The sequence below is a fragment of the Mchenga conophoros genome, linkage group LG10, assembly GCF_057382185.1.
Source record: "Mchenga conophoros isolate Kocher_MC1m ecotype Shallow Benthic linkage group LG10, M_conophoros_male_GT1.1, whole genome shotgun sequence".
NCBI classification, from domain to species: domain Eukaryota; kingdom Metazoa; phylum Chordata; class Actinopteri; order Cichliformes; family Cichlidae; genus Mchenga; species Mchenga conophoros.
Genome location: NC_140535.1, coordinates 8,397,388 through 8,410,915, shown reverse-complemented (window position 1 = coordinate 8,410,915; position 13,528 = coordinate 8,397,388). Strand labels below are relative to the sequence as shown.

Genomic DNA, 13,528 nt, shown 5'->3' with positions numbered 1-13,528 from the left:
ACAGCGCTGTCGGCTGCTGTCTTTTTCTTTTCTTTTTCTTTTTTTCACTTAAATGACTTCGGACAAGAAAGCTTATTTTTTCTGTTGTTCAATACTGAAGAAATTTAAACTTTATATGCAGAACATTGTAGAATATTTTTAAGGTTATCTGCTATAAAAAGCCAGACCAGGAAAATCTCCTTCATGTTTTTCTGTGTTTTATTCTCAGTTACTTTCACACAAAGGCATCTGCTGTGATGTTCACAATTCTGATGAAGTCAGTACTGATAAATGATCAGAATTATAATATTTCTGACTGTCTGGGGCTAAGTTGAATCAAATCGGGACTTTGAAAACCGGAATCGAATGGATTATAGAAATCAGTGATGATACCCAGCCCTAGTGAGCAGCCTAGGCACCACAGAAGTGGATGTAGCTGTAATAGGAAAAGAACTATTGCTAACTTTTCTGTTAAGTTAAGGCCTGATCCTTCTGAAATTCATAGCCAGTGCTCTGTCACGGTGTCATCAGTCTTTGAATGCTGTAAAAGCACAGTGTATCCAGAAAAACATATATTATATAAATTATTATAAAATTTGTGTGCGCCTAACTTTTGTGCCCGTACGCCTAACTTTAAAAAGTTAGGCATACCGGTACGCCCATGGCAAAAAGTTAGTCTAGAGCCCTGCAAAGGCAGGGGAGTGATGTCAGGCCTGGTCTTATCAACTTTACCAACAAAAGACTGTAAGAAATGTTCCTGGAAGGTAAGGGGTGGGATATTTCAGCAAACAATGCACTCTGGATCACATGCATCTATATGTGCAGCACCATCTGCAGGGAGCTCTAACAGCAGTTCTGTACTTTACATGTGTTGGTCATCACACTTAGTAGAACATGCTGCTCCCTACAATAAAGCCACACTTATTGGCCAAGCCCCTTTAACATAATAAGCAGGATATGGGCTATTCCTCAGTCTTCAGCACAGGACTGACACATCACCTTCCTATCACTTTTCACCCTCATTGCAGTTTCCATGGTGATTACTCAGGCCGGCCTGTGCAAGTTATTTTCCTGAAGAGCCCTACATCTCCCATGCTGTTTGACACACCTACAGCATGCAGCACAGAGTGGGAGGGAGCACTTTGTTGATGCTCTGAAAAAGGAGGAGTAATAAAGCTGTCACAGTAATAAATGTGGCTGGTATGTGACTGAGAGCTGTGGCCCTCGTGACAACCCATGCTTCCCCACCGAAGGGCCTCAGGTAGGGACTGTTGTGTATGAGGTGTTATTCTGGAGAGGACATTCTTCTCCTCCTCTGTCACAAGCTCTGGTGACAGCTGAATCCCTCGCCACGGCACAACGTTTATCACAAGGGCATAAACAGTATAGCTATGAGACAAATATGCACCCAAATGGCCTGAGATCAACCCGCTGCTATTTTAAAGAAACAAAGACCAGCGAAATGTTAGCAGGACAGGACTGCGTATAATCTCCCCCCTCCCCTTCCTAATCTGCATCTTAAAGAAGAGCATCAGAGGAGGATGTCTCTTTGGAGGAACGTTGTATGTCGCCCTCCTGCTTCCTTGTTCTAGGCATTCTGATATCAGCAGCACCTGCAATGCAGAACATCCTTGCTGTGAGGCTGAAACGGAGGCGCGGCAATGAGTAGAGAGGACATGGGGGAAATGGGATGAGAGTGGATGGATGGAGGAGGGAAAGCAGAGCAGGGCAGCGCAGTGATGCTCAGCAATTTAGTAAGAGGCTCATTTTTCTTGAGTTGTGCGCCCCGTCATACAGACTGGGTTATTAGAGCAACACATTTAGCCCATTTCCCCTTGAGTCAGGCAGAGAATGAGGGAAACCAGAGGAGGAAGAGGCCACTCTACCACTGCTTATTGCTGTTATGATATCCCAAGGCACCTAGAGTTTTTGTTGATGAGCGCTTGCTTTTGGGGTCTCTTCCAAGCCTCATTTTCACCTTTCCCTTTTCCTTTAATATTTCGGATAAATGAACTACAGTGCTGAAAATGCTTCATCACAAGGCGAACTGTTGATCAAAGCCTTCAAAATCCAGATTCTTTACCTTTGCACACACACGCAAACACACACACACACGTGCGCGTGCATGTGCGCACTCACCGGTCTCGCTTGTGTTTCTTCCCACTCTTTTTCTTCTTCTCTCTGTGAGTGGGTGAGAAGCTGCCAAACCTGTTGATAGAGAGAAGGATACATGACGTGACTGCTAAGTGAACCTCAGATAGATGTTAAACTGTGGCTTTTCACTCAACTGCATTACATTACCCCTCAGATAGGGTCATTATGAGCAAAGGTATCATCTTATAGTGGCTCAGCTGATTTCTCTCTCAGCTCTATTCATCCCTCTGCCTTTCTCCTTTTATTGTGGCTGCTCTCTAATGCCTCTGTGTCTCTTCATTTCAATCTTGCTCCCCCTCTTTTCCTGACCTTGTCAAAAGAAAATGGGAGATGAGGGTGTGCTTTGCTAATGGCTCCCCACCCCCATGCACAGTCGCGATATCTGATGGCTCATTTGTGATACTCACACCAAAATAATTGGAATTCCGTTTTACAAAACCACCAGTGTAATTATTCTGTCAGCGGAGCTGGCGAAAGGAAAAAAAAAAAGGAAAACAGAGCAAAATCGAACCACTTCATCAGCGATCAGTGGAAGCTGTTTCCATCAGGAAAGCTAAGGCTGCCTATAGGAGGAGGATTGAAGATCACTTTGCTGACAATGACCCCAGAAAAATGTGGCAGGGGATCAATCACATTACCAACTACAGAAGCAATAACATCTAGGACTGATGAAGCTATGTGAGAATGCTCTTCCTGGACTTTAGTTCAGCATTCAATCATATCATCCCGGAGATCCTGGTCCAGAAACTGTCTCACCTGGGACTCTCCACCCCCATCTGCCTCTGGATCAAGGACTTCCTGACAAATAGACCACAGTCTGTCAGAGGTTTCTGGGCGTGCACATCTCTGATGACCTCTCCTGGACTGCAAATACCACGGTGGTGGTTAAAAAGGCCCAGCAGGGTCTCCGCTTTCTGAGAGTGCTCAGGAGGAACAACCTGGAGGAGAGGCTGCTGGTGACATTTTACAGAGCCACCATAGAGAGCATCCTAACGTACGGCATAACATCATGGTATGCAGGGTGCTCAGCTGCGGACAGGAAAGTACTGCAGAGGATCATCAACACAGCCCAGAAGATCACTGGCTGCTCTCTGCCCAGCCTGGAGGTCACTGCAAACTCTCGGTACCTCAGCAGAGCTGGCAATTTCATCAAGGACTACTCTCACCCCAGCAATCAACTGTTTGAACTATTACCGTCAGGCCGACGGTACAGGTCACATAAAACCAGGACAAACAGATTCAGGGATAGCTCCTTTCCCAGAGCTATCACCGTAGTAAATAAGCACAAAAACAATTGAACCTATTCCATACCGTCACTGTCATTATATTATGCTGCTATTCATACTGTCATTATATTAATGCTGCTATCCTGTATATATTGTACATACTATTGTTTGAGTACTTACGATTGGGTTTTTTTGTTTTTTTTTTGTACTTTTTATATTTTACATTTATATTTATTATTGAAACTTGCACCAAGGGAGCGGCACTCCAATTTCGTTGTACTCTGTACAATGACAATAAAGGCTATTCTTAGGGGTGGGTTTTTATAATCGATTCATCGATTAAAATCGATTCTGGCTTGGATAACGTAAAATCGATTCATTAAAATCCTGAATCGATTTTTTAATATAAATTTATTTTGTCCGAAATGCCAGAATCTCTGGTGACATCTCACAAAATTTCAAGAACCACCAAACAGTAAATGAGAGCAGGTACAGGGATTCTGCACATAGACTTAAACACACAGCGCGACCCGCGGATCAGAATCAGTTAGATGTCGCCTTTCTCACAGTCAGGGCTGAAAGCCGACAGCTCGCTGATCCGGGTCCGCGCTTTGTGTTCACGCCCTTTATGCGCTGATTCTAAAGCTGTTAGTTTGATCTCTCTCCAAACAATATTGACCGAACCAGCAGCAAAAGAAGATCCAAACGCTTCACATAAACATCGTCATGAATTCACTCTTTTACTGTTTTGCTTCCATTGCGATGCGCAGCTCTCTCTCTCTCCCTCTCTCCCTCCCCCTCCCCCCTCTCTCTCTCTCTCGAACACTTTCGCTTTCTTCATTATTCGCTTGCTTGTTACGCACAAGTCTACTGTTGTTTACAGCGCTGTCGGCCGCTGTTTTTTTCCCTTTTACATTCTTCCGAAAAGAAAACCTCATTTCTGCTGTTCAATACTGAACAAATTTAAACTTTTTAATATTATTCAAAATGCAAAATGCTTAGCCGTGTGTCTAATAAAACCGCTGTAACGTCAGAGGTAATGTTCACTAATTAATGGTTTTCTTTCGTTTTTGATGTACTGCAGAATATTTTTATAAAATCCCAGACCAGGAAAATCACCTTCATGTTTTTCTGTGTTTTATCTTCAGCTACTTTGACACAAAGGCATCTGCTGTGATGCTCACACCTTGGATAAAGTCTTGCGAGTGTCAGCTTCCTTTTTATAGATACAAAAATATGTAAATGTTCTGATCTGAATTATACTTCTGACTGTCAAAATTTCCCAGATTTAAATCGAATCGAATCGAATTAAATCGAATCGTGGATCGAATCGATTTGGGACCTTGTGAATCGGAATTGAATCGATTCTAGAAATCAGTGACGATACCCAGCCCTAGCTATTCTACTCTATTCTATTCCACTCACCGACTCCTTCGACGGCCAGATTTCTTCTTCTTCCTTTTCTTTGGACGAGGGGAATGTGAGCTGCTTGATTTCCTCTTCACCCTGAATTGGCCGCATCAAGAGAGTTAGGGGGAGCATAAATCATTTACAAGCGATTGCTATTATAATCATCTCCAGTTTTCAATTTCTGATTACAGTTATTTGCCGATGCTTTGCCGATAACAGGAATGATAAGTGTATATTTTCTCATTTTCTCATTTCATTCATAACACAATATCTATACAATACATCTTACCATCCAAACAGGAAATCACTTTGAGGAAATGACACTTAATCTTGTCTATGAAGCGACACGCACACACACACACAGAGTACAGTCTAAATGACCATCTATGTAACAGTTTTCATATATAAATAATAATTGCTGCCTACCTCACGCCACATGCACTGTGGGTGATATTTTAAGATTTTTTTTGTGTTTACATTTGGAGGAAACACCCACAAGCCATGTGACAGGGACGACAGACAGCTGATTTAACACATCCTTGAACATACCTGTTGTCACCATGGTAGTCATGCCCATAATCTCCATCTTCATAGCCAATCACTTCAGGGTCCTCTTCATACCCATCAGGGGGATAGTGCAGGTGGTTGACCCTGAAAACACATGAAGAGATTGTGGTGAACAGTGTGTCTTCATTGTCTTCAGTGAAAACATGCAGACAAACAACAGCAACATCTGTGTGGGGCTTCTTCATAATTAACTTTTTATATTTGCCATCTTAGCTGGGTGTGTGTGACCATGGCAATCACAGGAAAAAGGATGAAAAGAAGAACTGAGCAACATCATTTTCAGCATGTGGGGACATTAAACAATTAAAATAAACAAAGCCGACTTGTGTCATATTTATAAATATTTTTTTAAACATACAACCTAATCAATTTAGCCAAGTGATGGATTTATACCAGGTGGATAGTGGATAGCAGCAGCATGTGGTGTGCAGGCTGCCAGGGTTTAAGGAAGCTGAGAGAACATTGATGATGGCAGCTGCTCACTGTTTGAAAGAACCTCAGGAAAGAGGAGTAACAAGTCTGAAGACTATCATACTACCATACTATACTAATCTGATGTCAATATTCGAGAACTTTACATTTTTAATACAATTATCACATTTGTTTAGGGATTTTCTTGCAAAGAGATTTTCTTTTTACCTTTAAAGATTGTAGTCTGAGCCAAAGGGGGAAAAAAACACTGTCATTCTTATACATCAAAATGGCGATTAATATGCTGAAGTATAGCAGACATTTTATTTTTCAAATAGTAGGAATGCTTCACTGTACATGGACAGCCAAGAGAAACTTTAATTGTGACCAACAAACACAGTAAGAGGGACATTATGCTGGTAAAACAGCCACTCATCAACGCCCTCTAGAGGACAATTGGTGAAATGTGACACTTTTCCTAAATGATTTACTGTATTTAGTGGCTCTGTGTTAAGAAATTATGCAACACAAGTGTATGGAAAGACATCTGGTGTAAAATCTGTACCAAATCATAGACGTCAATCTTCCACTCTGGTAACCCAGTAGGGTTAAATAAGGTAGCAGCAGAAAGAAAATGCTAAATTATTTATTACATTTTCTGAATGTATTAATCATATCTTGGATTTATGGGTTCAGCTCAAATTGGTAAAATGCTCTGATCACAAAGTAACACCAAGATGAATGAAAATTAGCTTTACAGGCATGGCCCGACTGATTTTTAACATAGCCTTATTGCAAGTAGAAAGTCTTAAGGGAAGCGCTTATTTTAAGCCCTTAAAGTGATAGACAGAAAGTCAGGGGGTGTTTATAGCCTAATAAATCCTGATGAAACAACAACTGTATAGGAAGTTTTATACCAATGCATTCCCTCTCAAAAAAACTATAAATGTCAGGCTACCACTAGAGAGAAGTCAACGGTGTTCATCCTCTAGAAGCTATGAACAGATGTACAAAAATGTCATTCTAATCTAATGCGCATTTATAAAAATGACCCAGATGACAGATCAGTGGTGCCGTCCTTTGGTGAGGCTAGAAACATTCCACCTACCCATATGGTAAATAGCATTAAATTTTAAAGGAACAAAAACAAAAGCAAGAAAAATAAACCGACTCTATTACACGACAAAAAAATAAAACTAAAAATCAAATGCAACTTGAGTTCTATACCGACAGTTGCAATTTTCCCTCACTGCAGCAATGAGAATATCATTAGCTCTCAATCTCTTACAGACCAGCTTGTGGGATTCATATCTTCAGACTTGTTTATCACACATTGCATTGTATGTATTGACAGATGGCTGGAGCCTCCTTTCTTCCTCTTGGCCTCACTACCCTCTTCCCTCTTAGGTGCCTCTTCTGGTCTGCCAAATGTGACCTTGCCACGTGTGATGTTAAAACAAAAAAACCCCACACCATACTGACTCTTTTTTTCCCTTCATGCTGTCACAACTCCCAGAGTTTATCAGCTCAAACTATTATAACACACTCAGCATGTCATATTCTGGGTGTTATGACGCTTTCGCCCCCTACACACATATGTAACACATGGGAGCACTGTCTTTAGCGAAGACAACAGAGGTTCTCTGCGCGACACCATGCCTCCTTTATTAATAGGTAAGAGATAAAAAAGGAATGTATAATCAGACAAAGGTGTGATATAAATTTGGATAAAACGGAACAGTGATGTAGAAGAAAAAAACAAATAAGTTGTGTCAAGCAGTGGCGTGTCTAGAAAATTTTTGTTGGGGGGGCCAGGTAGGGGCACAGATTTGGAGAAGGGTGGCAGATGTAATTGGCAGATAATGTTTAAAAAAAATTCTACCAACCGTTAACCATAATTCAATAATCCTATAAACCTAATAACCGAATGCGCTTTTAACTCTTATTAGAATGAGATTTTAACCACTACGGTGCAAAGTTTTTAGATACTGCGTTGATAAAGTACAAGAGATACAATCAGTGCTTTGTCAGTGTTTACTCAGCATTCAAGGACATCAATATTTGCATAGTATTTTTACTGACATATAGTGCACATATGTTTTGGGCAAAAACATTTTTGAATATTAAAATACGAACATTTGTAACAAACAATTGACAAATTAGCCAATTCCAATGTAAAACTTTATCTGCCTGTTAAAAAAAGAAGATAATCTTCTCACAAACTGGTGTTTGATTTTGAAACAGGAAAAAAGTGGGGAAACAACTGAAAAGACTAACATTTGAATAAAACCTGAAAGCAAGTAAATACTTCCTATGCTGCCTTATGGTAAACTTTGGTAATATTGATAAAGAACAACACTGGCTGATGATGAAATACAGTCAGCTGGCATGGTGACACAGCCAGTATTAACCTGCAGGGCTGGACTGGGACAGAAAATCGGGCATTTTGACTAGAGACCGGCCCACCAGGTATTAAAGCCATAAAGACTTTGAATGAAAACAAATGCTGTTGTGACAGTGATGTACACTGTCTTGTTGGTATATGTATGATTTCTATACATTTTACGTCAGATAAAAACTTTGGTTGTAAGATTTAGATAATTATTTAATAAAAGCGAGATATTTTAAATGAGAATAAGAAAGAAAAGTATTTCTTTGTGCCCCCCCTTTCCCTGTTAATGCCCTACCTGGCCCCCTGGCAAAACTTTCCTAGACCCGCCCCTGCACAGTTACCAGCTGTCAGCTACACAGAAAAGGATCCTGGTGTAAGTTGTCTCTCAGAAACAGTTCATAACTTCCCTCCAACTCATTCATGTCACCTAAAAGGTAAACCTGTTTCTCCATCACCTGTTCAGCTCTGATGATTCAGTAAGGACATCTGCTGGTTTCATCTTCATGTTTCCCTCTCACCACATATCCAAACCGACATCATGACCAGCAGCTTTACAGCTGTGGCTCCAGCAAACGTCAGCTGATACTAGAAAGTAATATTAAATAAATTCTAACAACAGCTGATCAAGCTTAAACGTGCAGCTGTTGTTTAGCGCGACATCCGCTGGTTTCCTCTTTCTGGCACAAAGTGGGCGATAAATAAACAAGAGAGAAAAGCCGATCAGCTGATCATTGATCAGTTTCATGATTGAAGTAGCAACAGGAGAGGGAGGGTGAGAGGATGAGAGAAGAAGAGGCAGCTGTGCAGCGTAATGACAGAATAACTCCAGCTTTGTGTCTTTTTTTCATTATAGCGAAAGACCAGGACAAACTACATCTCTTCTCAGCTCAATACGAAACGTGTAATATTTTCTCTGATTGAGGGACCATTCCATTTTTTTAAGGAGCCGTTGGCAACTCTACTAACTAACCTTATGAATAAAATAAAGTTCACTATAAGTTACATCATAGCACCCACCCAGCTGTATAAAAACTCCGTCAAGCTGGCTAGAACGCAGTACGAGTTATTGTAACTGACGGTAAAAAGTCAGCACAACGAAAATAAACTACACCTAAACTTGGTTTATATCTAACCCAGATAGACTGCAGGTCATAACTTCTTACCTGAAGTTCAGTTCACCTGACACTCGGACTGGCGGCTGCCTCGGGGCTCTCCTCCTCCCTCCCCTTCCCTCATCCACCTGCTGGCCTCTGTGGAAGCCCCGCCATAGCCACCACCAAACAACTGAGTTATTTTTACACATCCACCTGCATCTGGCCAATCCACCACCTCTCATTGTTCACCTCACTGTGCCCCCCCAGGCCACCCTGCTGGACACGCCACTGGTGTCAAGTATCTGGAAGGAGAGAGTGGAGCCAACACGAACAGGGAATGGGGTCTGGTGGTTAGTTGAGAAGACTTTGGCCTTTAATTGGCTGAGCACCACTAGGCACAGCAGGGATGCTAAGAACCAGCAGAATTACATCTGTGATGAACATGAGTTACAAAAATCAACTTAATTGGAACTCGCGCAACAAAAATATCTGCCTCAAACAGCAGAATTAAGTGAGGAGAAGAGGGTGTCAGACGACTCAGATGTTTGCATTAGAAAGTGAAGTTGAAAGTTTGCGAGGGAATATAGACTATAGATGATATTTTAAGTAAGCACCGCATGTTGATGGCACTCACACTTTCACTGCAAAAAGGCAAAAATAACTCACATTTTAACTTTGAGCTGAGAAGACACGCATGTACACAGAAACACATCGATACCCTGCAGTATTATTTTTTGGTTAGATTCACTAAAATCTCTGTAAAGTCTATATTTTTATTATTTAGCTTTTGAAATCCAGATGGTGTGGCCTCTCAGACTAAATGCAGGCTCCAGTCCAAGCCTCTGGTAATGTAATTGGCTTGGCCTTGGAGGAAGTGTTCGGATACTAGGCTTGTGCACATTCAGAAGCAGCTGCATACTCTTCCTCCTTACCATCAATATTTTTCTAAAAAAATGCCATCACTCCACATCAGCCAAATACAAAATATTTAGCATGGCTGTATTAGGTAGAAACCTCTGGGAAAGAGAAATAAAGCCAAAAAACTAGAGTTTCTCTTAGAGCCACTTTAAGCAGCTGTAAAAGTGAGTCAATTCACACCGACGCTCTTGTTAAAATGCCCAACTGAAGTGATGAAACTGACATGTTTACAGCATAGTGGGGAGAAAAAAAAGATCTTGGCTCACCTTCATAACAGCTGTATGGGGGTGACTGTTTTTTTGGAACTGATTAATTTCACACTTTTAAGGCTTAAATGAGGTCCGCTGTAGATGATCGCTGAATGCTAAGTACTGCCTCTGCTAATTTGAGTAATTGGACTGGACTCATTGGTCATGTTAGAGCATTTTAATGGAGTTAGCTTACCAATTCAGATTGGAATGTGGTTTATTGTACTAAAAGCTTGATCAAAAACTTTGCAGTCCAGGTAAGTGAAATTCTACTTTTCTCTTTTTTCCATTTTCTTTCTTTTTTTTTTTTGTTTGTTTTTTTTACTTATCACAAAGTAACATTTCTCTTTGCAGTGCATCCATGCAGTCAATGGAGTCATCTTGATAAGCAAGTTTGCTAACATTAGCTAATAACTAGGGGTGCAACGATATTCGTATCGATATTGAACCGTTCGATACAGTGCTTTCGGTTCGGTACGCATATGTATCGAACAATATAACATTTGTAATTTATTTTATCAACTTTCCTTCTGACGATGCTGTCTGTGTTGAGCGCTCAGTGAATCTGCGTTCGACTACTCCGCCTAGGCTGCACTGTCGAGCGCAGATCTACTGAGCGCTCAACACAGACAGCATAGTCAGAAGGAAGAGCGCAGGGCAAGCTAGCAAGACAGAAGTTAAGCTCTCCAGATCTGGCGTTTGGAATTATTTTGGTTTTCATGTGACGTATGACCCTGAAGGTCATGGACTAAAGTAAAACAGTATGTTGGATGTGCCGTGCAATGCTCAATTACATGGGTGGGAGCTAGTGTGTTAGCGCAGTTAGCTCGTTAACGTGTTGGCCGTCTAGCCCCATGCACGGGGCGATCGGCGGTAGCTCGTTAACGGAGCTTTGCCGTGTTGTGGCGTTAAGGTCATTTCAACGAGATTAACCTGAAATCACTAGTGGGAACACAACGAATATGACTGCACATTTACGCTGACATCATCCTAGTGCAAAGACAAAAACAACAAGCATGCTACTAACTTTAGCCGAGTCATTTAGACAGCTGTTAGCACATGATTCTCCTTATGCTGCTGAGAATATAGCCCAGAAGAAGCGGATAGTATAGCTTTTATTTTGGAAAGAGCCATTTCTCTGTAATAAACTCTCTTTTCCAAAGATGAGTGATTCCTCAATCAGATACAGGGCTTGCAATATCGCTAGCCCGACGTCCTGGGGCTAGCGATTTTTTTCAGTCGGGCTACCAAAATCTATCTCTGCCCTGCCCGTCGGGCTATTGTAGGAAGGAAAAATATATGTCAATGCTTTTGCATTCTTTCAGAAATGTAGCTGGGTAATTATGTCATTGGCATCGGTGAGCCACTGTCAATATGTGACATATTGAAATCGCGTTTGAATTTGCGCTTGTTTTTTTGCTTTCACTTTGCAATCACGCGAACTGTGTATAGAGAGCGACAGCACTGATCTGTGAGTGATGATAATTTGCGCACCAATTCCTCTGACATCGTCTTATTAATCGTTAGCTTACTATGCAAACATGACAAGTGAAATCTCCCGCAGCAAGCTTAAACATGTGAGAGGTTGATCGCGCAGAGAATCGCTGAGCTTATGTGAGTGCGTGTGTAAAAGCAGGAGGATATATATTTCATTTCTTCTGAGCCAAATAAGACAGGTCAGGGTGAAGAAGTCAGGGTGAAGAAGTGACAGCCAAAGAAAAGCTTACCACAAAACGGAGAAGTTATGACAAATCAGACTATAAGGCAAAAAGAAAGTGCAGCTTTATGGTTTCATGGACAAAAGAATTTCTGTGGCTGCAATATGACGAGCTAAATAACCAGGGCTGCACATAAGTGGTCCGCAGGTGCGCATTCGCTGTCAAAATAAAAAACACGCACAAGGGTTAGGGTTAAATTTAAAAACTGTACTTTTGAGTTAAAATATATATTTATAATTTTAATAAATGACAAATTAAAAATGCATGAACATTTTTTTGTATCGAAAAAATATCGAACCGTGACACCAAAGTATCGAACCGAACCGAACCGTGAATTTTGTGTATCGTTGCACCCCTACTAATAACCTAATATGCACTAATTATCTATTACAAAGCCAGATCTCGATTAACAACATCTGCACTGTGATTTAAAGTCGGATGTATTAATAGTAGGATGTGTTAATAACACAGCAGTTCTAATTGTTTGTGCTATAGGTGGCTGTAGCTCAGGTGGCAGAGCAGGTCAGCCACTAATCAGAAGGTCGGTGGTTCGATCCCAGGCTGCCTCCTGGCTGCATGTCAAATATCCTTGGGCAAGATACTAACCCCGTGTTTGCCTACTGGTGGTGGTCAGAGGGCCCGGTGGCGCCAGTGTCTGGCAGCCTCGCCTCTGTCAGTGCGCCCCAGGGCAGCAGTGGCTACAATGTAGCTGCCATCACCAGTGTGTGAATGTGTGGGTGAATGACTGAATGTAGTGTGAAGCGCTTTGGGGTCCTCAAGGGACTAGAAAAGCGCTATACAAATACAGGCCATTTACCATATTCACTTGACAAATTTCTTACTTCTAAAAAAAAATTATGAAAAAAACATCTCTAATGGGATTCACAGACTTTACCCATGACCCATGAGTGTGCTGACTCAGTTAGCTGAAGTTGCTTTAGATTCTTTTAAACAGGGACATTAAAATGTAAATAATTGTGAAAGATTCATAACAGCATGCGACTTCAGCATTACTTGCTGACTTCACATTCAATGTCTTGATTTAGTTTTTTCAAAGCAAAACAAAAAGAAATTGATGCTTTAGCTGTCGGTGTTGCCCCCACAGGGCAGGAAAAGAAACTCGCTGCCAAAAAGAGCAATTAACAACAATTTAAACAATCTAGTGGTCCCCATGCTTAGTCATTAGTAACAAATCAACCAATTCCCCATCCTGTCTCTAGTTTCCTAATTTATACTATGCTCCATTATGCTGACGACATCTGTCCAGTCCAGACAGCGTTCCTATTAGGCAGATGAGTGAGTCTCTCTGCTGACCTGGTGAGGTAAGAGCCTCTCTAATTCAGCCACTGTCCCTGAGACTTGGCAGTGATGGACTATGGCCAAGGGTCTCCCTAGGGCTGTAGCACCAAGT

At 41.4% G+C, this 13,528-nt stretch overlaps 1 protein-coding gene across 5 annotated transcripts in view; it reads right to left on the bottom strand.

Annotated features, from left to right (window-relative positions):
* Positions 1 to 13,528, bottom strand: part of srrm3 (serine/arginine repetitive matrix 3) — a 142,896-nt gene that overhangs the window by 32,515 nt on the left and 96,853 nt on the right. For 4 of the 5 annotated variants that reach the window (XM_085288350.1, XM_085288353.1, XM_085288351.1 and 1 more), the window contains 3 exons: positions 5,319 to 5,420; positions 4,785 to 4,865; positions 2,119 to 2,187 (listed from right to left, as the gene is read on the bottom strand). In XM_085288350.1, the coding sequence (XP_085144476.1) occupies positions 2,119 to 2,187; positions 4,785 to 4,865; positions 5,319 to 5,420 (252 nt within the window). Of the gene's footprint in view, positions 1 to 2,118; positions 2,188 to 2,889; positions 2,932 to 4,784; positions 4,866 to 5,318; positions 5,421 to 13,528 lie in introns of all 5 variants that reach the window. The other variant, XM_085288354.1, reaches the window with a different exon arrangement.